This window comes from Pleurodeles waltl, chromosome 11 (assembly GCF_031143425.1).
Source record: "Pleurodeles waltl isolate 20211129_DDA chromosome 11, aPleWal1.hap1.20221129, whole genome shotgun sequence".
NCBI lineage: Eukaryota > Metazoa > Chordata > Amphibia > Caudata > Salamandridae > Pleurodeles > Pleurodeles waltl.
In genome coordinates, this window is record NC_090450.1 from 10,032,023 (window position 1) to 10,058,556 (window position 26,534).

The 26,534-nt window shown below is 47.7% G+C and overlaps 1 protein-coding gene across 1 annotated transcript in view; it reads left to right on the forward strand.

The window, feature by feature from the left end:
* The window catches only part of P3H2 (prolyl 3-hydroxylase 2), a 325,207-nt gene that overhangs the window by 292,583 nt on the left and 6,090 nt on the right, over nucleotides 1–26,534 (forward strand). Inside the window, exons 12-14 of the mRNA XM_069212790.1 lie at nucleotides 3,878–3,995; nucleotides 8,811–8,886; nucleotides 16,080–16,220. Coding sequence (XP_069068891.1) covers nucleotides 3,878–3,995; nucleotides 8,811–8,886; nucleotides 16,080–16,220 — 335 coding nt within the window. The remainder of the gene's footprint in view (nucleotides 1–3,877; nucleotides 3,996–8,810; nucleotides 8,887–16,079; nucleotides 16,221–26,534) is intronic.

Sequence of the window (26,534 nt, forward strand, 5' to 3'; positions counted from 1 at the left end):
TTGTTCAGTGCAGGACTGACTGGTCTGTGCCAGCCTGCTGCTGAGAGACAAGTTTCTGACCCCATGTGGTGAGGGCCTTTGTGTCCTCTGAGGCCAGAAACAAAGCCTGCTCTGGGTAGAGGTGCTTCACACCTCCCCTCTGCAGGAACTGTAACACCTAGCAGTGAGCCTCAAAGGCTCAGGCTTCGTGTTGCAATGCCCCATGGCACTCCAGCTAGTGGAGATACCCGCCCCCTGGACACAGCCCCCACTTTTGGCAGCAAGTCCAGGGGAGATAATGAGAAAAAAAGGAGGAGTCACCCACCAGTCAGGACAGCCCCTAAGGTGTCCTGAGCTGAGGTGACCCCTGCCTTTAGAAATCCTCCATCTTGATTTTGGAGGATTTACCCAATAGGAATAGGGATGTGCCCCCCTCCCCTCAGGGAGGAGGCACAAAGAGGGTGTAGCCACCCTCAAGGACAGTAGCCATTGGCTACTGCCCTCCCAGACCTAAACACCCCCCTGAATTCAGTATTTAGGGGCTCCCCAGAACCTAGGAAACTAGATTCCTGCAACCTAAAGAAGAAGGACTGCCGACCTGAAGCCCTGCAGTGAAGACGGAGACGACAACTGATTTGGCCCTAGCCCCACCGGCCCGTCTCCCTACTTCAAAGAAAACTGCAACAGCGACGCATCCAACAGGATCCAGCAACCTCTGAAGCCTCAGAGGACTACCCTGCATCTAAAGGACCAAGAAGCTCCTGAGAACAGTGGCCCTGTTCAACAAACTACAACTTTCTGCAACAAAGAAGCAACTTTTAAAGACCACACGTTTCCTGCTGGAAGCGTGATACTTTCCACTCTGCACCCGACGCCCCCAGTTCAACCTGCGGAAAACTAACACTACAGCGAGGACTCCCGGCGACTGCGAGCCCGTGAGTAGCCAGAGTTGATCCCTGAGCCCCCACAGCGACACCTGCAGAGGAAATCCAGAGGCTCCCCCTGACCGCCACTGCCTGTAACAAGGAACCCGACGCCTGGAACCAGCACTGCACCTGCAGCCCCCAGGACCTGAAGGAATTGAACCCCAGTGCAGGAGCGACCCCCAGGCGACCCTTTGCCTATCCCAGGTGGTGGCTACCCCGAGGAGCCCCCGTGCCTGCCTGCATCGTTGAAGAGACCCCCCGGGTCTCCCCATTGATTCCTATCTGAAACCCGACGCCTGTTTGCACTCTGCACCCGGCCGCCCCTGTGCCACTTGTGTCCCCCCCGGTGCCCTACAAAACCCCCCTGGTCTGCCCTCCTAGGACGCGGGTACTTACCTGCTGGCAGACTGGAACCGGGGCACCCCTATTTCCATTGAAGCCTATGTGTTTTGGGCACCACTTTGACCTCTGCACCTGACTGGCCCTGAGCTGCTGGTGTGGTAACTTTGGGGTTGCCTTGAACCCCCAACTGTGGGCTACCTTGGACCCAACTTTGAACCCTGTAAGTGTTTTACTTACCTGTGAATTTAACATTTACTTACCTCCCCCAGGAACTGTTGATTTTTGCACTTTTAAAATAGCTTATTGACATTTTTGTCAAAACTGTACATGCTATTGTGATTATTCAAAGTTCCTAGAATACCCAAGTGAAATACATTTCATTTGAAGTATTACTTGTAAATCTTGAACCTGTGGTTCTTAAAATAAACTAAGAAAATATATTTATAAATATATATAAAAACCTATTGGCCTGGAGTAAGTCTTTGAGTGTGTGTTCCTCATTTATTGCCTGTGTGTGTACAACAAACGCTTAACACTACCCTCTGATAAGCCTACTGCTCGACCACACTACCACAAAATAGAGCATTAGAAATATCTCTTTTTGCCACTATCTTACCTCTAAGGGGAACCCTTGGACACTGTGCATGCTATTTCTTACTTTGAAATAGTACATATTGAGCCAACTTCCTACAATTTCCTTACAGCTTCTTTTTGTTTCTATTTTCTTTGTTCTTCTTGTACGGCTTTCTATTTATCCGGGGGCGTCTTCACTCCATTTAAAAGTGTAGAAATAAAGGGCCTCATTTATCAAGGATTCACGCAGTGCAGCAAGCCACTTTGCTGTGCTGTGTGACAGGAAAATGGCAGAAATGTGCAGTATTTAACATGATATGATGCATTCCTGTCCTTTCCACTGCGCTGGCATCATTTTGGCTGCCTAGCACCAAGGCAGGAACCCTTGCACCATGGTCCATGTGTGCCTGTGGTGTAGAAAGGACTGTTTATGTGCAGGAAGGGCCACCTTCCTGCACAAAAACAATCCTCTGAGGCTTTGTCCTCTAAGTGTGCTGCAGAATGCAGCACAGTCAGAAGGAGGAAAAACCGAGGAGAAATAAAGCTCATCACCCCTCTCCTGGGAGGCGCAGCATTTTCACCCATTCCCAGGTTTACTGGTGTTGGTAAATCTGGCAATGTGCCAGAATCCACAGGTGGATGCGTGGGAACACCCATGGAACGCTTCCGTGGGGCCGAGTAACTCAAGGCAGCGATTTGCACTGCATTGCTCCAGATTTATCAAGCCATGCAGGGCCACGCAAGGTGAGGCTACCGGGCTTGATAAATATTATTTTAGTATTGCGTCGCCCTTGAGCGGCACAAGAGCGATGCAACACACTGATAAATAGGTGAGAGGATGTGGCATATGGGCCGGAGCTGCCGACTTTGGAGCTGGGGAACCGGTTCGAGCCTCGGCATCAACCGAACTTCCTGTCATTCGGGGCAAATCACTTAATCTCCCTCCGCCTACCAAAAATGAATGTGTCCTTGTGTAATATAACTGATGCTTATGTAAAGTGTTCCAATACCTTCAGGTCAAGTTCGTGCTATATAAAACCACCACAAAAAAAAATGCCCCATAATGTACAATATTGTTTGGGGTATACCTGATCGCTTGTGTGGTGTGAGCTCCCCCAGGTGGATTCTTGCAGTAAGACACTTCCATAATAAGACACACTGACTCTTGCCTGCTCTTTCAACTGCAAATACTTGATTTTTTTTTTATGACGCTGATGCTTGAAGCCTAAGGCACTGTTTGTACTCTTATGCAGCCATCACCTGGAACAGAAAGGCTCGAGAGGCACCTGAAGGGGGATGGAACATGGCCACATTTTTGTCTCTCCTTTTTGCTCTCTCTCCCTCTCTCTCTCTCCTTGTTTATTTTTCTCTCCTGCACCTTTTCTCCCTTTCACATTATCGCCACTGCGTCGCATCTCTTACTCTTTCTGTCAGAAGTTCGTGATTGATATTGTTGGTCTTACCTTTCCCTCCTCTCTCTTGCATTTTTTCATTTGTCTCTCTTTCTCAAAGGTCCCTTTTGCTCGATCCTTTCTGCATTCAAACACTCTTGTTTTTGCCCTTTTCTAGCTGTGACACTCTTTATTACTAGACATTGTCTCTTTCTTTAGTCCCTCATATTCTTGCTCTCTTCTCCCGCTGGTGTTTGTCTCTGTGAGCCTTTTCTCTTCCCTTCTTCTCTTCGTCTCCTCCCGGTCCATCTTGCTTTCTTTCCATACACGTGGCCTTTCTTCTCCCCTCTGTCTCTACTCCCCAAAACTCTTCTTCCCCGCTTTCTGTACCTCAGCCCTCTGACTGTCTACTTCCCACACTTCTGAGGGAGTCACAGTTATTTGACTGCCATTTATCAGGTGATCACATATTTTTTGGGAAATTATGTTTGTGAATTTAACTTTTACGGCATGAGAGGTGCCTTGGTGCACTGTACCAGGTGTCCACTGCATTCTTTAGTACAAAAACCCCTTATGCAGCACAACAGACACGAGTACACAGACCTCTTGAACACCAAAGTTCCACATCACTGTACCACACTGTTTTGCCTCCTCTCTCCTTTTCAGGCCAGCAAGATCAAAGAAACGATTTGAGCCACCCCATCCACGCCGACAACTGCCTGCTGGATCCCGAGGCCAACGAGTGCTGGAAGGAGGCTCCGGCTTATACATACAGAGACTACAGGTGAGGATCACGCTGCATGGGCAGAGTGTATGCATGATTGAGAGAAACTAAATTCAAAACTTCCAGGTGCATGGTCAGAAATGATGTGTGCATGCCTCAGCGAAACTCCATTTAAAACACCCAGGTACATGGACAAAAATGTGTGCATGCCTGAGAGAAACTCCATTTAAAACACCCAGGTGCATGGGCAAAAATGTGTGCATGCCTGAGAGAAACTCCATTCAAAACACCCAGGTGCATGGGCAAAAATGTGTGCATGCCTGAGAGAAACTCCATTTAAAACACCCAGGTGCATGGGCAAAATTGTGTGCATGCCTGAGAGAAACTCCATTTAAAACACCCAGGTGCATGGGCAAAAATGTGTGCATGTCTGAGAGAAACTCCATTTAAAACACCCAGGTGCATGGGCAAAAATGTGTGCATGCCTGAGAGAAACTCCATTCAAAACACCCAGGTGCATGGGCAAAAATGTGTGCATGCCCGAGAGAAACTCCATTTAAAACACCCGGGTGCATGGGAAATATGTGTGCATGTCTGAGAGAAACTTCATTTAAAACACCCAGGTGCATGGGCAAAAATGTGTGCATGCCTGAGAGAAACTCCATTTAAAACACCCAAGTGCATGGGCAAAAATGTGTGCATGCCTGAGAGAAACTCCATTTAAAACACCCAGGTGCATGGGCAAAAATGTGTGCATGCCTGAGAGAAACTCCATTTAAAACACCCGGGTGCATGGGAAATATGTGTGCATGTCTGAGAGAAACTTCATTTAAAACACCCAGGTGCATGGGCAAAAATGTATGTATGACTGAGAAAAACTCCATTTAAAACATGGCTCGGATTTACTGAGGCGCCAGCACAAAGTGACACAAAGCAGTGTGTGGTGCTTACTATACACTGTGAAGGTGTTTTGTGCTGGAAAGATGCCCTTTTCTCATCCCAAAAACCACTTTGCACTGATTTGTGCCAAGGGGACCGTACAGGGGTGGATCGACGCACCACCCCTAGGTATAGACGCAGACCCCGATCTACTGCGATAGCCAGACCCAGGCGTTGCATCAACAAGTACCCTCCACTGAAGCAGGTATACAAAGGGTAAACATGTTACCCTCTCCAGCATGTGTGCTCAGTGCAGAACTCCTATGCAATGCATGGGTCCCTTCTGAGTTTGTCTGGACATAGGAATGTGTAAGGAAAGGTTATGCTTCAGTACAAATCATGTGCTAGACAGCTCACACTCACCTTTGCACACTCCACTGAAGCAGGTATACAAAGGGTAAATGTGTTACTCTCTCCAGCATGTGTGCTCAGTGCGCAACTCCTATGCAATGCATGGGTCCCTTCTGAGTTTGTCTGGGCATAGGAATGTGTAAGGAAAGGTTATGCTTCAGTACAAATCATGTGCTAGACAGCTCACACTCACCTTTGCACCCTCCAATGAAGCAGGTATACAAAGGGTAAATGTGTTACTCTCTCCAGCATGTGTGCTAAGTGCACAACTCCTATGCAATGCATGGGTCCCTTCTGAATTTGTCTGGGCATAGGAATGTGTAAGGAAAGGTTATGCTTCAGTACAAATCATGTGCTAGACAGCTCACACTCACCTTTGCACCCTCCACTGAAGCAGGTATACAAAGGGTAAATGTGTTACTCTCTCCAGCATGTGTGCTAAGTGCACAATTCCTATGCAATGCATGGGTCCCTTCTGAGTTTGTCTGGGCATAGGAATGTGTAAGGAAAGGTTATGCTTCAGTACAAATCATGTGCTAGACAGCTCACACTCACCTTTGCACCCTCCAATGAAGCAGGTATACAAAGGGTAAATGTGTTACTCTCTCCAGCATGTGTGCTAAGTGCACAATTCCTATGCAATGCATGGGTCCCTTCTGAGTTTGTTTGGACATAGGAATGTGTAAGGAAAGGTTATGCTTCAGTACAAATCATGTGCTAGACAGCTCACACTCACCTTTGCACCCTCCACTGAAGCAGGTATACAAAGGGTAAATGTGTTACTCTCTCCGGCATGTGTGCTAAGTGCACAACTCCTATGCAATGCATGGGTCCCTTCTGAGTTTGTCTGGGCATAGGAATGTGTAAGGAAAGGTTATGCTTCAGTACAAATCATGTGCTAGACAGCTCACACTCACCTTTGCACCCTCCACTGAAGCAGGTATACAAAGGGTAAATGTGTTACTCTCTCCGGCATGTGTGCTAAGTGCACAACTCCTATGCAATGCATGGGTCCCTTCTGAGTTTGTCTGGGCATAGGAATGTGTAAGGAAAGGTTATGCTTCAGTACAAATCGTGCTAGACAGCTCACACTCACCTTTGCACCCTCCACTGAAGCAGGTATACAAAGGGTAAATGTGTTACTCTCTCCAGCATGTGTGCTCAGTGCACAACTCCTATGCAATGCATGGGTCCCTTCTGAGTTTGTCTGGGCATAGGAATGTGTAAGGAAAGGTTATGCTTCAGTACAAATCATGTGCTAGACAGCTCACACTCACCTTTGCACCCTCCACTGAAGCAGGTATACAAAGGGTAAATGTGTTACTCTCTCCAGCATGTGTGCTCAGTGCGCAACTCCTATGCAATGCATGGGTCCCTTCTGAGTTTGTCTGGGCATAGGAATGTGTAAGGAAAGGTTATGCTTCAGTACAAATCATGTGCTAGACAGCTCACACTCACCTTTGCACCATGGTGTGCAGCTGACCATTGTGCAAGGCAGCCATGTTAGAGTACCAATGTAAGGGATGACAGCAAAAGCAGGCCAATCTTCACAGTTGTGTCACTGCACTCTGCCCCCCCCTATGCAGCACTGCACAGCACATTTAGTTTTTTTTGCTGCGTGAAAAAGTATTGAACATGAGCTGCAGTGTCCGAGAATCTTGAATTATCGTGAGGTGTGAATTTAACTTAACACAACTTTGTGAGTTTAATCAAAGCATCAGTTCTCCGGCTGATCCTTGGAGCAATGTCCAGCATTCAGGGCACATGGATTACATTGTTCCTCGTGCTTTGGCTGGAATAGTGTGTGTGGCTCAGTTTTTTTTATCTCCTTCGTCCATTCTCTAACTTTCGAGCCACTCACTGGTAAGTCTCTTATTTAGCTGTCCTTTGCAGGACGTTGTTTTTTATTTGCACCCACATCTCATGAGCCTCGACAGGCTCTGAGCACATTCTGAATATGTTTGAAGGAGCTGAGTAGAAAAGTCAGTGAAAGTGTGTCTGTAAAACCCTTATAGCGAGTACATCGGTGCATGCAGTTTATATTTTAATATAGAAACGGTAGCGCTTTCTCACCACAGGCTTTTGTGGCCTCTGTGTGCTGCAGGCCCCTTCAAAGGGCAAAGAAACATGCTTACCCTGGAGCCTAGGCACCTAGGGCCAGAGTTACTAGCCTTTCACGCAAGCAGTGTAGCAAGGCAACTTGGGGTTGGAGTCACCCATTCTCCTGATGCACCATCATGGGTCAGCGGTACTCCTGGCACACCACCATGTGTCAGTGGTACTCCTGATCCACCACCATGGGTCACCCACACTCCTGACGCACCATCATGGGTCAGCGGTACTCCTGACGCACCATCATGGGTCAGCGGTACTCCTGGCACACCATCATGTGTCAGCGGTACTCCTGACACACCACCATGGGTCCCCCACACTCCTGATGCACCATCATGGGTCAGCAGTACTCCTGATCCACCATCATGGGTTAGCAGTACTCCTGATCCACCATCATGTGTTAGCAGTACTCCTGGTACACCATCATAGGTCAGTGGTGCTCCTGATGCACCATCATGTGTCAGCAGTACTCCTGATGCACTATCACGGATCATCGGTACTCCTGGCACACCATCATGGGTCAGCCATACTCCTGATGCACCATCATGTGTCAGCAGTACTCCTGCTGCACCATCATGTGTCACTGGTACACCTGACGCACCATCATGGGTCACCCCCACTCCTGATGCACCATCATGGGTCAGCCATACTCCTGGCACACCATCATGGGTCAGCGGTACTCCTGGCACACCATCATGGGTCAGCAGTACTCCTGATGCACTATCATGTGTCAGCAGTACTCCTGATGCACCATCATGTGTCAGCGGTACTCCTGGTGCACCATCATGTGTCACTGGTACTCTTGATGCACCTTCATGGGTCACTTACATTCCTGATGCACCTTCATGGGTCAGCGGTACTCCTGGCACACCATCATGTGTCAGCGATATTCCTGGCACACCATCATGGGTCAGCGGTACTCCTGGCACACTATCCTGGGTCAGCGGTACTCCTGATGCACCATCATGTGTCAGCGGTACTCCTGGTGCACCACCATGTGTCAGTGGTACTCCTGATCCACCACCATGGGTCACCCACACTCCTGACGCACCATCATGGGTCAGCGGTACTCCTGGTGCACCATCGTCTGTCACTGGTACTCCTGATGCACCTTCATGGGTCACCCACACTCCTGATGCACCATCATGTGTCAGCGGTACTCCTGGCACACCATCATGTGTCAGCAGTACTCCTGGCACACCATCATGTGTCAGCGGTACTCCTGGCACACCATCATGTGTCAGCGGTACTCCTGGCACACCATCATGGGTCAGCGGTACTCCTGGCACACCATCATGGGTCAGCGGCACATCTGACTCACCATTATTATTTCAGAGCAGTTTTTAAAAGTGTGACCATGCTGGTGATATGACCAGTCCTGCTGCAGGGGTTTTCCATGTGAACACCGCTTGAATGTGGTTTGGGGGTGCAGGGTGAAGGGACGCCTGTAACCATCCCTCTTCTGTTTTCCAGCGCTATCCTCTACCTAAACGGGGACTTTGAAGGTGGAGAGTTTGTCTTTACGGAGATGGACGCCAAGACAGTCACAGTAAGTACCTCCTGAGTGGGACACACCGCTGCCTGCATACATGAGGGACATACCGCTGCCTGCATAGATGAGGGACATACCGCTGCCTGTATACATGAGGGAATACCGCTGCTTGCACTCCTGAGGGACATACCGCTGCCTGTATACATGAGGGACAAACTGCTGCCTGTATACATGAGGGACATACTGCTGCCTGCATACATGAGGGACATACCTCTGCCTTCACTCCTGAGGGACATACCGCTGCATGCACACCTGAGGGACATACCACTGTCTGCATACACGAGGGATGTAACACTGCCTGCACACCTGAAGGACGTACCGCTGCCTGCACACCTGAGGGACATACCGCTGCCTGCACACCTGAGGGACGTCCCGCTGCCTGCACACCTGAGGGACATAGCGCTGCCTACACACCTGAGGGACATACCGCTGCCTACACACCTGAGGGACATACCGCTGCCTACATTCATGAGGTACATACCACTGTCTGCATACACGAGGGACGTACCGCTGCTTGCACACCTGAGGGACATACCGCTGCCTGCATACATGAGGGACATACCGCTGCCTGCATACATGAGGGACACACCGCTGCCTGCATACATGAGGGACACACCGCTGCCTGCATACACAAGGGACATACCTCTGCCTGCATACTTGAGGGTCATACCTCTGTCTGCATACAGGAGAGACATACCACTGCCTGCATTGACAAGGGACATACCGCTGCCTGCATACACGAGGGACATACCTCTGTCTGCATACACGAGGGACATACCTCTGTCTGCATACAGGAGGGACATACCACTGCCTGCATTGACAAGGGACATACCGCTGCCTGTATACATGAGGGACATACCACTCCCTGCATACCGAGGGACACACAGCTGCATTCATACATGAGGGACATACCGCTGCCTGCATCCCCAAGTGACACAGCACTGTCTGCAGACCTGAGGGACGTACCGCTGTCTGCAAAGCGTGTGTTATTACAGGGAGGCTTGTGCCACTTTAAGCCTGGTAGGGCTGGGAGGAGTCAGTCACATAATGGACAGAACTAGCGTGAGACTGCATTCTGCTTCATTCTTGCAGAGGTCCCTGAGTGAGCTTTTGTTGTGGGGGGCCCCAGAATATAGTGGGGTTCCTAAGAATACAGTGGGGTCCCCCTTCACAACTGTTAATGTCACGCCATCTATGCTGCATTACAAAGCTGAGGGTGAATGCAAACCCGTGGCAGACTTTTGGCCGCAAGTAATGAGTATTGTTTGTACAAGTCAATGGAACTAGACCTTTGTGCCTCAGAAGGATGACAGCCAGAGTATTCCCTGTCAAGCTTTAACCTGAAACTTCAATGAGCCGCTCAGACTGGGATTTTTAGGATTATGTTCGGCTTATAAAGTAATCAAGCTTTGAGGTGTGGACACGACGTCATAGCACAGCAGGTAGTGTTGTGGGACTTTGATTCCACCACAAGGCTATGGCCAGTGTTATGCTGTGCGGTTATTGTATAAAGGCACATTGTGTATGGTATTGTACAATGGCCAGTGTTACGCTGCGCAGTTATTGTATAAAGGCACATTGTGTATGGTGTTGTACAATGGCCAGTGTTACGCTGCGCGGTTATTGTATAAAGGCACATTGTGTATGGTATTGTACAATGGCCAGTGTTACGCTGCGCGGTTATTGTATAAAGGCACATTGTGTATGGTGTTGTACAATGGCCAGTGTTACGCTGAGCGGTTATTGTATAAAGGCACATTGTGTATGGTATTGTACAATGGCCAGTGTTACGCTGCGCGGTTATTGTATAAAGGCGTTATTGTATAAAGGCACATTGTGTATGGTATTGTACAATGGCCAGTGTTACGCTGCGCGGTTATTGTATAAAGGCACATTGTGTATGGTATTGTATAATGGCCAGTGTTATGCTGTGCGGTTATTGTATAGCACATCGTGTATATTATTGGAATATGGTGGTGTATTTTATCTCCACAGTACGTCATCTACACTTTGTGTGCAGCGTGGGGTTTTACGGTGCAAACATTGTGGGGTTTTATCGGTGGTGGGCAGTTTGGTGCCATGACTCTCTGGTGCAGTTGTAAAGAGGTGCAGTGGTGGTTGGAGCGTGTAGGTGGGCGTTGATAAGGATATATTAGTAGGTCACACTGCCTAGGTGGGTGCAGTGGCGTAGTGTGAGAGGTGGTAACATAGTGATGGGGTCTGTCACTGTGTAAGGGAGGATGGTACTGTGCTGGGGTGAATGTGGAGGTGATGGTGTGAACTCATGTTACCATGAAGTCGTTTTGTGGTATGCGGTGGTTGTTGCACGGTTGGGTTGGTACTTTGCTACTAGGAGTTAGCTGTGCGGAACTTTTGGCAGACAGCTGCTTCCTGGGAGTATGTCATTGTGTTTGGTTGTTGGTTGTACTGATATTATGTGGTCGGGAGTCTGGTTGCATGCAGTGGGATGAGGCAATAGTTCTGTGATGGGGGTCAGCCTGATGATTGGGGGATGTGTGGTCCTATAAGCTGTTTATGCATCTGCTTACGTATGGTAATGAGACGTTGGTGGGTGGTAGTTAAGCTCTGTCAGACTCTGTAGTATGGGGAGGTAGTACATTAAAGGTCTGTGATGGTGTCAGGGTGTGGGTGGTAGGCTGCTGCTGAGAGGTATTTTTGCAGTGTCAGAAGATGGTAGGGCAGTGGTTTGTTTGGGGCATTGGGGGAGGTGGCAGTTTGGTGACTATTTTGAGCTCACATGTGACAAAGGATTAAGAGCCAGATGTACCATCACAGCCCATTGCGATTCGGTAATAGCGATTTTTAAGAAATCGCTATTACCGACTCGCAAAGGGCCATGTATCACATTTGCGAATCGATAATAGCGATTTCTTAAAAATCGCAAATGCTATTACCGAATCGCAAATTGCGATACCGCCCCCATTCGCAGCCATGGGCCTGTTGGCCCATAGCTGCGAATTTTTTGCATTTCCAAAATTGCGATTTCTGAACCAGAAATCGCAATTTTGGAAATGCAAAAGGCCAGGGTGCTGGGGCCTAAGGCGCCCCCCTTCTGCACCCCCAATTTTTTTTTTTTTAACATGTAAGGTACACACATGCAAAAAGGGCATGTGTGCTTTACGTGTTCAATTTAAAAATGCAGTTCTACTGCATTTTTAAATTTTGCACCAGGTTACCACCTGGTAGCAGATCATGGTATTTTGCATGTGCAAAATGCCATTCTGTGAAAAATCGCAATTTGCGATTTTTTGCAGCGTTGCCTTGCGACCTGGATTTTGCGAATCGCAAATTGCGATTTGCAAAATCCAGGTCGCAACGCTAAAAATCACAATTTTAGCGATTTCTACTTTGTGGTCTGCGAATGCCTTTCATGCATTGCAAACCACTATTTTGCACTCGCAAATGGCTGATTTTACCATTTGCGAGTGCAAAATATTTTCATACATCTAGCCCTATATGTTTGAAAAAGTGTTAAGAATCATTACAGCTATGACATGTAAAACAGACACTCATGCATTGAACCGGAAGTACTTCCTAAGAGGTGGAAAGAGACACCAAACTGCCAAGGTGGTGAGAGATGTTTACTCCCCTGAGGCCCGCCGGTTGTGCACATATTGGGACAAAAACTCTGGCAGACAGCTGCACCCAGACCCAAAAAGCATTTTAGGACATAGGTTTTCAGAGGATTAATCATAGGTACTCCAGGACGATGACAGGCCTGCTAGACATGCCTCCATTGACAGCAGAGGAGTCAGAAGGCACAGCTGTTTGCTTTGTGTGGGTCTGCACAGACTCCTGCATGCCTGGTGCACACGGAACAAAGGGCCCTGGCGCGAGCTGTCGTGCCTCCCCGAAGAGTGAACCCGGTAGTTTGTAGTGAAATGTCTCCAGTGAATAGGATCTCTGAACACACAAAGATCAAGAAAAGCACAGTCTCAGACCTGAACCTGGTACAACAACAACAAGCGGTACAGGAGGCTGAGCTCATATTGACCAAACTAAAAACCAGGCCTATTGTTCAACTGGGTAAAAAGCAGAAGTTGCACAACTGGGAACCGACAGGAGTTCACTTTGCAGGCATTAATTGGTACGTATCCTGGGGGGTCGCAGTTCCTTTTGTACAGAGCCGGTAGGTATGTGAAATGTACAAAGTTTAAGAAGTTTCCCTCAGTAGCAAGGTCCTGGCAGTACTCAGGTCACTGTGCAGTACTAGTACTACCAGAGATCTATGCAGGAGGCTCGCGAGCGCCACCTGGTGGTGTGGAGGTGCGGCACACACTGTCCAATGAGGTTCTGGATTCAGTTATGTGGATTGGCTGAAGGTCAGCAGCACCTTCCCTGCTCCACCATTGGCTAGAGAGAATGAAAATGCCAGAGGTGTTTTGTCCTGGGATTGGTTAGATCAGCTGCCAGTTCCTCCTGGGCCTGCCTTGCAAATGTGAGCGATTGACAGGGATCCTTGTTATGAGTTTAGTTGTGTCTAGGGGAGAGAGGGGGCCAGAGAATTGAGACAGAGATAATGACCGTGTTTTACAGCTCTGTTAGTGGGGAGTTGATGTAAGAGAGTACTAGAAAGTGGATCTGTCGTTTGCCTGTTCTGGAAAACACCAGTATTTTGCGGTGAAGCATTTATTTGGCCGAGCTCCAGACTGTTTCACCTTTTCTTTGATTGAGTTGGGCGGCTGATTCGTCTACTTTCTGTTTTTCTAATCTGGGAAGACCCCCTTGTGCTTCCCCAAACCTCTGATACCGCCCCTCCCCCACCGCCTAAGATTTGTACAAACGTAAAACATAAATCCTGTTCTGCCAGCGTTCATTTTCTGTTATACAGTTGTTTTTATTTTCATGGTTTTTAACTCTTTACATTTTAAAGGCCGAGTGCACAGTAAAACACATACAATCAAGGAGATTCAAGTTAAAGGAATCTGCCATACAATGCTGTATATTAGTTTTTACCATACCTGGCATACATAACAAACAGTGCGTCGATCCTGCAACACGAAACAGGGCGCAAGAGCTACTTAACTCTTTACTTAGATTTATCAAGCCACGCAAAGCCTGGCATGTTACATCGAGAGTAAGGCAACGCAACACAATTTGCCGTGTTGTGTTACTCTGCCCTGGGAAGGTGTTCCCAATGGATTTTGGCACATTCCCAGATTTACCATTACTGGTAGACTTGGGAATGTATAAAAAGCCGATGGCTCCCCAGGTGAGGCGTAAACTGGAGAAATATCTTTATTTCTTCTTTCTGTGTCTGCATTATTCTGCAGCACACAGAGAAAGTGCAAGAAGCCTCCGAGGATTGTTTCTGTGCAGGAAGGTGACTCTTCCTGCACAAAAGCAATCCTGTCTGCAAGGCCAGCACCCTTTCACCGCGGTGCAAGGGTGCCCTTGTTGGCTCTAGGCAGCAGATTGTGCAGGAGCGGAGGGAACAGAGAGAAATGTGCTGTACTATGGTAACTACGGTGCATTCCTACCCGAATACGCAGCACAGCAAGGGGCTTGGTGCGCTGCGTGATTTGTTAATAAATATGCTCTTAAAACGTAAAGCTAGCCCCAGAGCTCTGAGCTGTCTGAGGAGAGACGAGACTACCTGACACATTTGGGGAGTGATTTTCCACTGAGGTGCGCTGAACACATAGGTCCTATTCATAGCGAAGCCTGATCAGTTGTTATTATGTATATCAGGGCTGGGCGGTCCCTCGATGGGTGATTTTTCAGTGGGACTGACCATGAATTGAGTTGGGGTGTTTTCTTCTAAAATAAATATCCGCATGGAGCCCTCATTTTATGGTGGCAGATGAGGACATTTGCTGCCCAACCCTGAAAAACCCACGCAAAGGAGGAGTCACTGGTCTGGTTTATGTTGGAATATCCTAGGGAGAACCATGTCTGGGATCTCCCTAAGATATTGTCAGATAGGGGCATGTGCACCATCAAGAGTCTTGTGTACCCGCCCTCTCTGGAGGAAGGTATACTCATCTTCTCTCAAGTTTCACGATGAGCTCTGCACTTTGTAACCTAAGGTACCAGGCAAGAGCCTCCTCTTGTCCGTGGGCTGTGAGAAGACCCCCGCCCTTGTACCCCATCCTTACTCATTCCGTGTCCTTCAGCTATGTAGAGTGTACCACTGGTTCCACGCTATGTCTCTGCTTCCTAAGTTCATACGATACAAAGTAATGATTCCTCACAGTGGGGACGTGCTGGGGACTGAACAGTTTGGTGCCATTTTTGCTTGACTCTGGTACCTAAAAAAAGACAATTATTTACGTACTTGACACATCAGTCACTTCTTGCTTGGAGACCAGTATCCAGACACCCACCTTCCACGTCCGTCCATTCTAGAGCCTCACAATGTGTGTGACGTAAATAAAAAATTATATATATATCATATTAGAACATTGTTACAGGTCCTCGCGGCGAGGGTCTACAAACAGGCAGAGGGCCTTTAATAACCAGTGGGACCATTAGCAGTGGTGGTCCAGAAACAGAGCTGTGCTGGGCTTTTGGGAAATGGTAGATTTCAAATCATGCTGGTGCCTCAGAGGGCACAACAGATGGACGAATCCAGGCTCTGAATAGATACCCTGACACAGAGCTTAATTTGTGCTGCTTGTTTCCAGGGCTGGGCACCAGCACATAACTGTCGGGACCAGCACTTCTGAAAGTCTGCCACATTGTGGTGCTGTTTGTCTAATTTATAGACGAGCACAACATTAGCTGTTTATTAATTCATTATACATTAAACTTACTTATACCCGCCACCCAAGCCATTCCTACAGCTTTGGGGGGCTAGAATAATCTGAATTGTTACACTTGTAGGAGCATGATAGTAGCTGTGCTGGTACATTAATTGGCAGCAGGGGCAGTGGGAGGTACAAGTTGCCTGACATGTGGTGTACTCCTTCACATCATTTCAGCTATAGCAAGGCTTTCATGGTTCAGGCCCCTCAGAGCATCTCCCTGCTTCTCTGCTGCCCATTGAGCCTCTGAGTCTAAGACCCTGCTGTTGGGTGGCCCCCCTAGGAACAAGCAGCCCAGAACGATAGAGGGCTGAGGTACGGTATGCAAGGCTCCTGTGCGGCAAACAACGTGGACTTGCTGAAAGGTATGAGGTTGCATGCCACATTTCTTAACAATGTCTTCTTGTTGGGCTTTCCTTGCAGGCCTCCATTAAACCCAAGTGCGGCCGCATGGTTGGCTTCTCATCGGGCGGAGAGAACCCTCATGGAGTGAAAGCAGTGACACGAGGGCAGAGATGTGCCGTGGCAGTCTGGTTTACTCTGGACCCACTTTACAGAGAGGTGGTGAGTACATAGCACTTAACGTGTAAAGTGCAAAGGACAGTGCTGAATATTCCATAACTGTGTACACCTGCAGTCTGGGATTAGAAACCTACTCCTTGATGTTCCCTTAATGAGATGCTGTCCACTCAACATTTAGGTATGTATACTGATTTGCGTATATTAAGTTGCAATGCTACATTCTGCCCCCACACACTGCTGTAAGGATAGGGTATGATGTCCTGTAAGGTTGCATAGTACCTCTTGTGAGAGGGACACTGGGCACTGATCAAGCTCTGGCCAGAAACCTCGACTGGCTGATATGTTCCAGATATTTTAATCACACTGGAGACCGGTGCCCTAAAGGGATTCCAGAACAGGGATTCCACACAGGAGAAGCCACCAACGAGGGAATTCAAGATGCTGCAATGCACAATGGGTAGCTTCAGCCATGAAACCCATTTTAGACTTTAGGAACCTTTGTTGTGGATTGTACGTTCTAGATAATATGCCATAAAACCTCGACAAACAGGAAATTTCATGCCCTCGGTTCTGTACGTCCCCCATCGGGGAATACCAACTCAAAGTCCTGTACTACAGACTGTAATCGAAAGGTCTACAGACCCATTCTAGGACACAGCATAGAAGAAACTGCATACGATGAGCCCAATCCTTGAGTAACATATCCAAGAGGAAATTATTTGCCCGGCATCACATACTAGGACTTCATCAAAAACATAATCATATCTCTTTGTCCCCAAGTTACATTAGGCTTCATAAGTATCTGCGGGAAACCGACGTTCTCAGCCGGTGGGACTATGATATAAAGGATCCTTTTTAGGGTCTAGTCTGCGCTTGCATGCGCTTGCGCATGCGTATCGCTTGCGAGGCGCTTTAGTAGTTAGAAAAGGGCTCAGAGTCCCGCCCATGTCACGTTAGTGTCTTTCATTGGTTTGTGGGCTTGCCTTTTAAAATCTGCTTGCTTTCATTAGTGGAAGGCATGCACAAATGCCTTTTCCAGTGGTTAGCCCTCCTCGAGCGCAGCAACCAAGTACTGAAAACATACGAGGCTCGCTGTTTTCCGTCCGGTTTGTGGACTACTTTTGTATCTTTTTTCACAGCACGATCTTTGCATGACATTGACCCTGTTACATAGTTAATTGCACTTTTGCCGATAGGTTTCACTACGAGTGAACTGTAGCAGCGCGGTCGCTCTCTTTTTTTCCATTTAATGTGGCAAGAAAAGTCCGGTTGGCAGTTTACAACTGCTAATAGCTCTAACTCAGAGAAATGTGAGACCTGTTGCATTGCAAATGCTTGTTTTTCAAATGTAGTCAATTGGGATTTGAATTCCATAGGTTTTTTTTAACCAGAATTCCAACCAAGAGCATATTTCTTGCACATTTTGTGCTTTGCACCACCCATTGGAACCTCAACCATAAGGCAATATCCTACTCTACATCTGCACATAAATAACGAAAACTCAAAGAACTACCCCGTATTAGTTTCTTAGGACAGTGTCTCGTCAGGGTGCTCACGTGACCTCAACGCTGGACCAACAGCCCGAATCGTTTTCGTACAACTTCTTCGGGTCCTTCCTCTCTACTCTCTTCAAATTCAAGGAGATAGGCAAAGTGAATTTCTCATGGATACATTTTCTTTGAGATTCCTCTACTTACAAATATCCCTCCAGGAGCCATACTGATCTGGAAACGTTTCCCCAACAACAGCTCTCCAGCTTCAGCTGTGACTCCGCTAACCGGATGTGACAACCCCAAGATTTACTCTAAGCCCGTACGTTGCCCTGGCGTCACTCAGGGTGGCACTAGGCAGTGTAAGCGCTTAAGTGAGATTTATTAAGCCACAGAAAGCCACTTTTGTGGCTCTGCGTGGCTCTGCAATTCAGAGTAATGCAAGGTAGTGCAGATCACCGCCATGCATTACTCTGCATTGGGAAGACGTCCCAGGAGTGGGCCAAGGGCTTTCTCACGCATCCACCCACAGCTTTTGTTGCAATCTGAGATATTCATAGGGTTCTGTGCCTGGGATTGCGTGAAAATGGCACGACTTGCCAACAGAGGTGTAACAATGAAACATATCGCCGCTTCTCCTCACTATTTCGTCTTTCTCTGTGTGCAGCACACAGAGAAAAAGGAAAATATCTCTACGGATTGTTTTTGTGCTGGACCCTGTCCCTTCTAAAAACAGTCCTGCTCGTAACACAGGCACCCTAGCACCATGGCACAGGGGGGCCTGTGTTGGCGCTAGGCAGTACTCCGTGCACCAGCATAGGGAGAGTGCAGGAATGTGTTAAATCTTACTAGAGAGGGCACATTTCTGTTCTCTCCCAGTCACGCACTGTAGCTAGTTGTGTTGCTACATTGAGTGACATTTTGATAAATCTGGCTCCAGTATATCTGCGCACTAAGTGGTGCGCAGGAGTCAGTTCAAGTTTTTTATGCATCTCGTCAGCCCGGTCTTAATCTCTTATGGTGTTTTGCTGATGAAATTCCTCTGCATCAAACATCTCCTAAGACTTCAGGGTTTAAACCCTATTGCAGGTGCCACAAGAAGATGTCATAATGCTGCGGCCAGGAAGTCCTGTGCATGGCTGGCTCCAAAGGCCATCAGGGCACTGGAGACCAAGCTATTTTAGACCAAAACCCACAGGGAAATGGACCATTTCCTCAAGGAAATGGTCAACTTCCCAAGATGGTTTGGTGTCTCACACTGTTCCTTCATTCCAGTCTCTTACTTGGCATTAGATACAATTCCACATCGGAAAGGGTGACACCAGATTTTTATCTCATTTTCATTGGACAACTTATTTAGGACCCCTCATAGCCTCTGGACCAGTATTCATGGTTGAGCCTGATCCTGCTGGTGTTGGAACTCCAGAGGTTACAGTCTGTGCTCCATGCCTCCCCGAGCTCCAGCATCGGAGAAGAGAAGAAGTTGAAGCCTCCCGTGGCACCGTTACCTGTCGAGTCAGCACCATCTTCAAAGCTGAGGCAGATTCTGATCTCAGATCCTCCTCCTGTGCTGCCTTTCAAGTCAGAGGAATTAATTTGAGTGGTTAACGAAAAGATTAGATCATGTTGTGATGCTGAGCCTTTGAAACAGCCTTTTCATAGGCGACAAAGATTTGCCCAAATGGAAAAAAAACTGTTTGGACTTGACTATGAGAAGAATGATTATGCACACACAAGCAAGTAAGACTCAGAGGATGACAGCCTCCTTCCCCCAATATTGTTGATGACTTCTACTTGGATTTACAGAATGCATGTGGCCCTGCTTTCAGCACAATGGCAAACTCTAACATTTTGATGGAAATATTACAAACATCCACTTCAGGTCTGGAGCCTTTACACCCCTCCACGTATAATCTTCTGAAACCTGTCATTCCTGCTCAGTAAAAAAAAAAAAAAACATTTTTCGGGCCTAGCAGTCAACTGACAAACTGCACTTCGATACAGACCCACAACACCTGTTGTGAAATATTTTTCAAATCAGACGGGGGGTCCAAGTTTCTTCCTCACAACTAAACCCAAGCCTGTTTCCCGTTGCTCCTCAAAACAGAAAAAACTGGCTTCTATGGACCCTAAAGTGTTTGTCTCACCCTCCAAACAATGAACACCAGTTGTCTCCTGGGCCAATGTCCAAGCCCTGAGGAAACTGGAAAAACTTTGCCATCTTTCTACAGGACGCCACATAATAGATGTGGATGCCCTCAAACAGATGGCAAAGTGCAGCCTGGACTCTGTTGGCACCCTGGATCCATGGACTTGGCTCTCATGCTTGGACGCGTTCCACTGTTTGCTCAGGAGATGTCCAGACAACACTTGTGGATTTGCATCTTCCATGGTGAATAGTTGTTCATGTAGAAGCGGACTCTTCCCTGGAATGCTTCAAGAACACGAGCACTACACCTAGCTCGCTGGTCCAGGCTTACTCTGGGAGACATTTACACAAACAGTACATGAAATGTCAGGCTATTCCAGACATATGCAGTTCAGAGACATGCAGAGACAGTCTTCTCACATGATCCCGGCACCCCAATGAATGAACCGCTCCTTTCAGGGCAAGGCTCGATCAGGGGGATTCCTTCACCAAAAGAAGGAGATCCAGTTCCTGCGCTCTTCTGCTATCACAATTTTTTTTTGATTCCCCCCCACCCACCACCATCTTCCAGTGGTGGATGGTCTCCTATTTTTTCAACTATTGGGAGATGATCACAGTGGATCACTCATCCAGCTAAATCACAAGTGCTAAGCCCTATCCGTTTGTCCAGACCCCTTATTTCACCAGGACATGCTTTCCAGCACAGACAGAGTTTCTTGCACTGCTGCACAAAGGGTCCTTTGTGGGGTAGCATATATTAGAAAGGCACACAGAGTTCAGCTCCCTTTACTTCTTGGTTTCAAAGGAGGATGGAGATCAAAAAAACATTCTCGACCTTCGCCTTCTGCACCTGTTCATTTTGCAGCACAAGTTCAAGATGTTGTCCCTGAGTCAGGTTCCGCTGACCACTCAGTGTGGATGGAATTGACTTGCGTCCCTTAATCTCCGGGGTGACCATGAATTTCAAAATGACTGGTGATGTCAGAGCCTCTGGTAATAGACAAACACCACCTTCGGTGCAAGGTGAGTCACCTCCATGTCCTGGGACTTACAACGAACACCCTAAACTCTCACCTTAGGGCAACACAGAAGTTAACCTTCTTAGAAACTGTGCTGTACACGGCCCACAAAAAGGCTTTCCTCCTCCTCAGAGGATCACAGATATTCAGGGGATGGTCCAATGTTTCTGATAGAGACATGGGTCCTAGTTCCGCACATCCTATATCCTGTTGGTGCCGAGAGCTCAGCAGGGGTGCCTGAGCACTCTGTCTGCAGCGTCCATCTTCCAGTCGGTTCATCCAGATCGGCATGGTCGGATAGGCCATTCCAACCTTTTGGCGGGTTGCCCCTTCAACCTGGCTCAGGCCAGGCCACCATGACCACAGATGCCTCCTTGCTGAGCTGAGGTGCATCTGAGGAACACAATATAATGAGAGGCATTTGGCCAGGATCGGAGCTGCTTCTGCCCGTAAAATGCTGGAACTCCGGGCGATGCATCTTGCCTTGAATGCATTTGTCTTGTCCATCTCAGAGAGTTCCATTCAGATTCTTGAGGGTAACACCTCAATCATTCAACATATCAATGGACTGGTCGGTGTGAGGCTCTGGGTCTGACTTGGAAGGTGACTGGTGCACAGAGTGAACCTGCCTTTGAAGCTGGATGGTCGGGTCCTCTACCCTAAACTCCAATCGCTACTTCACGTATGGAGGTCCAGCAGGTCCAGGGGAGTTCCCTTGGCTTCTGGATGACATTAAGGACCCACTGTGTCTGGAACCCCCTATAAAATCACTGCGTGCCGGTCAGTGGAACCGATTTGTTCGGTGGCGCGAGCCTGAGGTCCTGAATCTTCTCCAGTCTCACCTCTCTGATGTGCAGCATTTTGCTCTCTCTTGCTCTGCAGGGTTTGGCAGTTGTGCTGGTTAAGGGTTATTTGACCCCCTGATCACCTTCACGTGTGTACTGGACCAGACATCCCTGATTAGATTGCTGCTGGGGATTGTTGAGTAAAAGGTTTAGTTCACTTGTTCCCTCCCCCACCTTTCATTGTTCCTCGCTGGGATGTGAATCTTGCGCCTACATGTCTTACGGTATCCCCATCCAAGGCGATGCAGAGCTCCCAGGTTGAACGTCTTGCTCTGAAGACTGCACTGGTAGTAGTGTGGTGGGTTTGGCCACATTTCACATTTTGTCTGGTTCTTCCTACCTGTCTATTCTTCAGAGGCCAGCCATTATTCTTACCCTCTACCCTCCTCTTCATCCTGACGAAGAGGAGAGCTGCCCAGACTGGATCCCAGATATCTGTGCCCTGTCAATTCAGTTGGATGAGAAAAGGCAGAGCGGACGGTCAGCTGTTTGTAGCCTTTGCAGGAGCTACAGAAGGGTAGGACGGGGACCAAGTACACACTTTGTAGTTGAGACGTGCTTTGTGCCAACATCTACAAAGCCGTAGACTCTAGAAAACATGAGTGCCTTTCCACTAAGCCACAGCTCCTTTCACACCTCTCACCCTGGCGTCTGCTGGATGGCATCTGCCAGGCAGCCTCGTGGACATTCTTACACACTTTTGCCATAATGTGTCTCACAGCACAAGTGCCCCGATGGGTACTTTGTCAGGGCGGTGTTCAGGGCGCACTCCGTTAATCTGCTGCACTCAATCCCACTGGTCAGATATGTATTGCTGTTACACTGTTTCTGGGTGATTGATATTCATCTACAGATTGTTCATCACCCTCCCTCCTCCCCTGATGAGTGAGTGCCGTGTTTAATAATAAGATCCCAAGGTATCCAAATACATTATGTGCATTTATTGTTGTTGTTGCTTTCTCAGTTCTTCTCTGTTCGCCTCAAAGGGTGCAAAAAACATTTCAGGGATGGACATCAGTGCAGCAGTTGGCACCCAATGTACCCTGTATTGTCACGTATGGTGCGGAGAGGCGATGCGAAGCCGTATCGTACCATCTTATGGCTAGAGAGTGATTGGTTGGGGAAAGTTTCTGGACCTGTTTCACACCTGGATGGATATTCATAAGGAGGACATTTGCAGAAAGATTATGTATCCACCAAAAATACCATTAGTAGTAGGTAAATGTTTATCATATATCTCTACAGGTACCTTGAGAGGTCCCCAACGCTACAGATCGAAATAGTAAAAAAAAACACACAGCAATGTAGGGCTATAAATATAACAAAATTGTATTTTATGCCTTTGTGGGACAACTGGTCATCATTTACGTTCAGTAGGAAAATGCTGTGTCTCGTCCAGGGGGTTTACCTACCTTTCGAAATAGAAAGAAATGAGCCAAACATGCGTGGAGGTTACAGAAAGAGTTGTATTTCCAACAGTGGATCTGAGGAACCAAGGGACTTGTAAATGACCCATTAATACATGTGCAAGCATTTAAATGTACTTCCTTGAGTGCAGGGAGCCAGTGGAGCTTGGCCAGACTAGAGGAAATGTGTTACGGAACCCAGATGGCAAGTGCTAGACTCAGAGCTGCATTTTGAAGGCTTCGGTGGAGATGAGATAGCTGGGCATGCCCAGAATGGCAGAGTAGACACAATCGAACAAGAAGATGTAACTGTTAGGAGAACTATCTTCCTGCCCGCATCCAGTAGAAATAAGAGAAAGTGTTTTCCGTGCAGTCATGAGGCAGAGGCAAGTGTCTGGGGCCTTAAGATCAGGGTGTTATTGAAACAATTCCAAGTTTAACTCGATCCTCCACTGGCTTAGGAGTATCGCCTATTCTGGGTGACCTCTGGGTGTCTGACTAAGGAGGGCTTGCCATGTTAATAACAAAATACATGTATTAAGTTAAAAAATAAAAATAAAAACAAAACTAGCCTACATGTGGAGAAAAAGCTTTCTTGAATGTTAGTTTTGTTTGGGTTGCCCACTCAGGTTATAGGTTGGGTGTCATCAGCATAGCAATACAATAGTGAATTTGATTCATCGGGACAGTGAGGTACACATTAAACAAATTGCACTAAGAGCCGAGGCGGGAGGGACAAGGAAGGTAAGTGGTCCACAGGCTGAGCTCTAGGCGATAGACACACATTGGCAATGGTCTTAGAAAAACTGGGCCAAGCACGCAAAGGCACTGGCCCATCGCCCAATATTGGGTGTCCGGGTCAGCACGTCAAGATGAGGGATGGTGTCTAAGATGGTGAAAACATCTAATATAATACGTATGGCTGGCCCTTGTCAAGAACCAGAAGTGTGGGGTCCAGGTGGAGAAGTGTGGCACAATGGTTAGAGCGGCAGACCCTGATGCAGAGATCTGGCCCAGGACCAGGGTTCAATTCCCACCTTGGCGGGTCTTGGGCTCAATTCCCTTGGACCAGATAATTCTTGCCTCAGTGCCTAATCTAATTAATGTTAGAGTTATGAGTCTCTGTAACTCTGGGCAACAGCTTGCTTAATCTCCACAACAGCCCTCACAGCGCTTGGATGCTTGGCTTCACCCTGGGGCTGTCCAGGAGTGGGTGCCTCACAGGGAAAAGCCAGGAGGGGTTCCACAGCGGTATGCATACAGTGCTTTGAGACTCTAACGGGTGAGTAGTGCGCTATACAAGTGCAAAGTGTACAGTTTACAGAACCATACAAGGGTTGTTGAGGGCCACCACAAGCACTGTACTGTGGGAGGGCAGAAGCCAGCTTTGGCTGGGTCTAGGATGTTTTGCTGTTCCAGAAGAATTCCACCTGTTTGAGAGCTTGGTGATTTTGGAAAAGAAAGACAGCAAAGAAATAGGATTAAAGTTGTCGTTGGATGAGTTTTCATTTGGGCTGTTTTTAGAGTTGGTTGAACATATCAGGTTTCCAGATGCAGAAACCATGGTTGGGTTAATACAGCCTTGCCGACCTTGGAGAGGACCAGAACAATGGTGTCAGAGGCCCCTCTTATGGTACCCACTGAATATGGATCCAAGTGGAGGCTTAAATTAACAAACTTAAAGCTCTGCCAGTGTCAAAGTTGAGGATAACAGAGAGAAGGAGCCCAAAGATGGAGACAGATCAGATTCTGAATCTCCCAGCGCTGCAGCCCTACAAACAGTTTTGAGCAAAGTGAGGCCCAATATTCCCATTCATATTGTATTAAAACATACAGGCACATAAGGTTTGAAATGCTGGAATGGCAGCAGAGCTACTTATCTAATGTAAAGTCAATAAAAACGTTGAATCCCTTTACATATGGTTTTAGACGTTCAAGATTTAGGTCTGAAGAGAAGTGGTGTGACCCTTATTAAAGGCAGAGTTATGTGTTTTAATTTTGGCGTAATAGAAAGTGTTGGAAGTATCGTGGGAATTATTTCGGCACACCTATTCCAAATGTTTGCAAGTTGTTCTCAAAGTAATGAGTTCTGCTGTGTACCAGGACTCAAAAGGGCAGACACATTTTGAAGGAAAGGTCCAAATCAGGTTAGACTGAGGTCTTCACGTGGGATATAATATAGCCCAGAACTATTCTTGAATTAAGGACAGACCACAGCATTTAGCTGCCACTTTACAAGAGGCCTGAAAGGTAAGAGGCATAAGAGTGGGATGCCAATGCTTGTTGAAAGTATGGAGAAAGTGACTTTGTAAGGCAGGGAGTCAGAAGGTTAGACTGAGTGGATGGTGGTGAATAACTGAGCGCATGGTCTGGGTGGTGGGTGCCACCCATGTTTTTTGTGCGAGCTTGGAGACTTTGTGGCGATCAATAATCCCAATGTTAACATTTTGTTACAAAATAATATGGATGCCTGAAGTACGCATGGAGCAGTGGCGGCCGCCCCTAAGGGGGCGCCAGGGTGTCCAACTACTGCCTCGTTCTGCCACTACTGCTCAGAATGTTACAGCTTTTACATGCAAATAATTCTACTGATTGACTGCATGTAAAAGCTGTAATATTATCTTTCCCACAGAACAGGGCTCCCCTAGCTGAATTTCTCATTTGTTTGGGTGGTCTGTAACAGCCTAGCTTCACACACACTCGGTACATACGTCACACAGTACAGCATGTCAGATAAAGGCGCTTCAGGGCATGTCGGTGACACACACCCTTGCCCTGGCTGAAGTAGAATAGGGAACAAAGGTCTGCTTCGGACCCTTCAACCTTATTCCAGCTTCTGGTTGGGTGGAAGCTCGCGGTCCCGCCTCCAGTATGTTGCAGATGGACATGGGAGTTGGAAATCATGGGCCTGCCCCAGGTATGTTTTTATGTTTAGCAGCCTGAGTGTGTGTTTGTGTGCAGGGGGAGTACACGTGTATGTCGGGTTACTGGCTTTATGTGCGTGCCAGCAACCATGTTTGTTTGCATGCCCGACCACGTGTTGAAGTGTATGTGTGTGTGTAATTTGAAAGCCTGTGAACGGGTTGACAAGGCCCAAGGCTGGGTGCTGGAGATTGCTTTTGGGTTTGAAGGGCCCCACCGCTTCCCAAATCCACCATCCATTACTAGCGGGGAGGGTAAGTCCAGCTAGCCTGGACTAAAAACTTGTAGAAGGTCCAGGCAGAAGGCTACATCTGTTGGACTGGGTGGAGGTGATAGAGATATTGACAATGAGACGGCTTGGTTACTTATTGTAAGCCCTCCTCAAATGCAGGATGTTCAAAAACACAAGGTGATCTCATTAGAAAGGAGGACTGCAGCCTTAAGGCCTGACAACTTCTCAAACCAAGTCTGCAAAGGGCTTAGATTCATGATTGACTAATGTGCGGAGTTTGAGGGATTGATAAT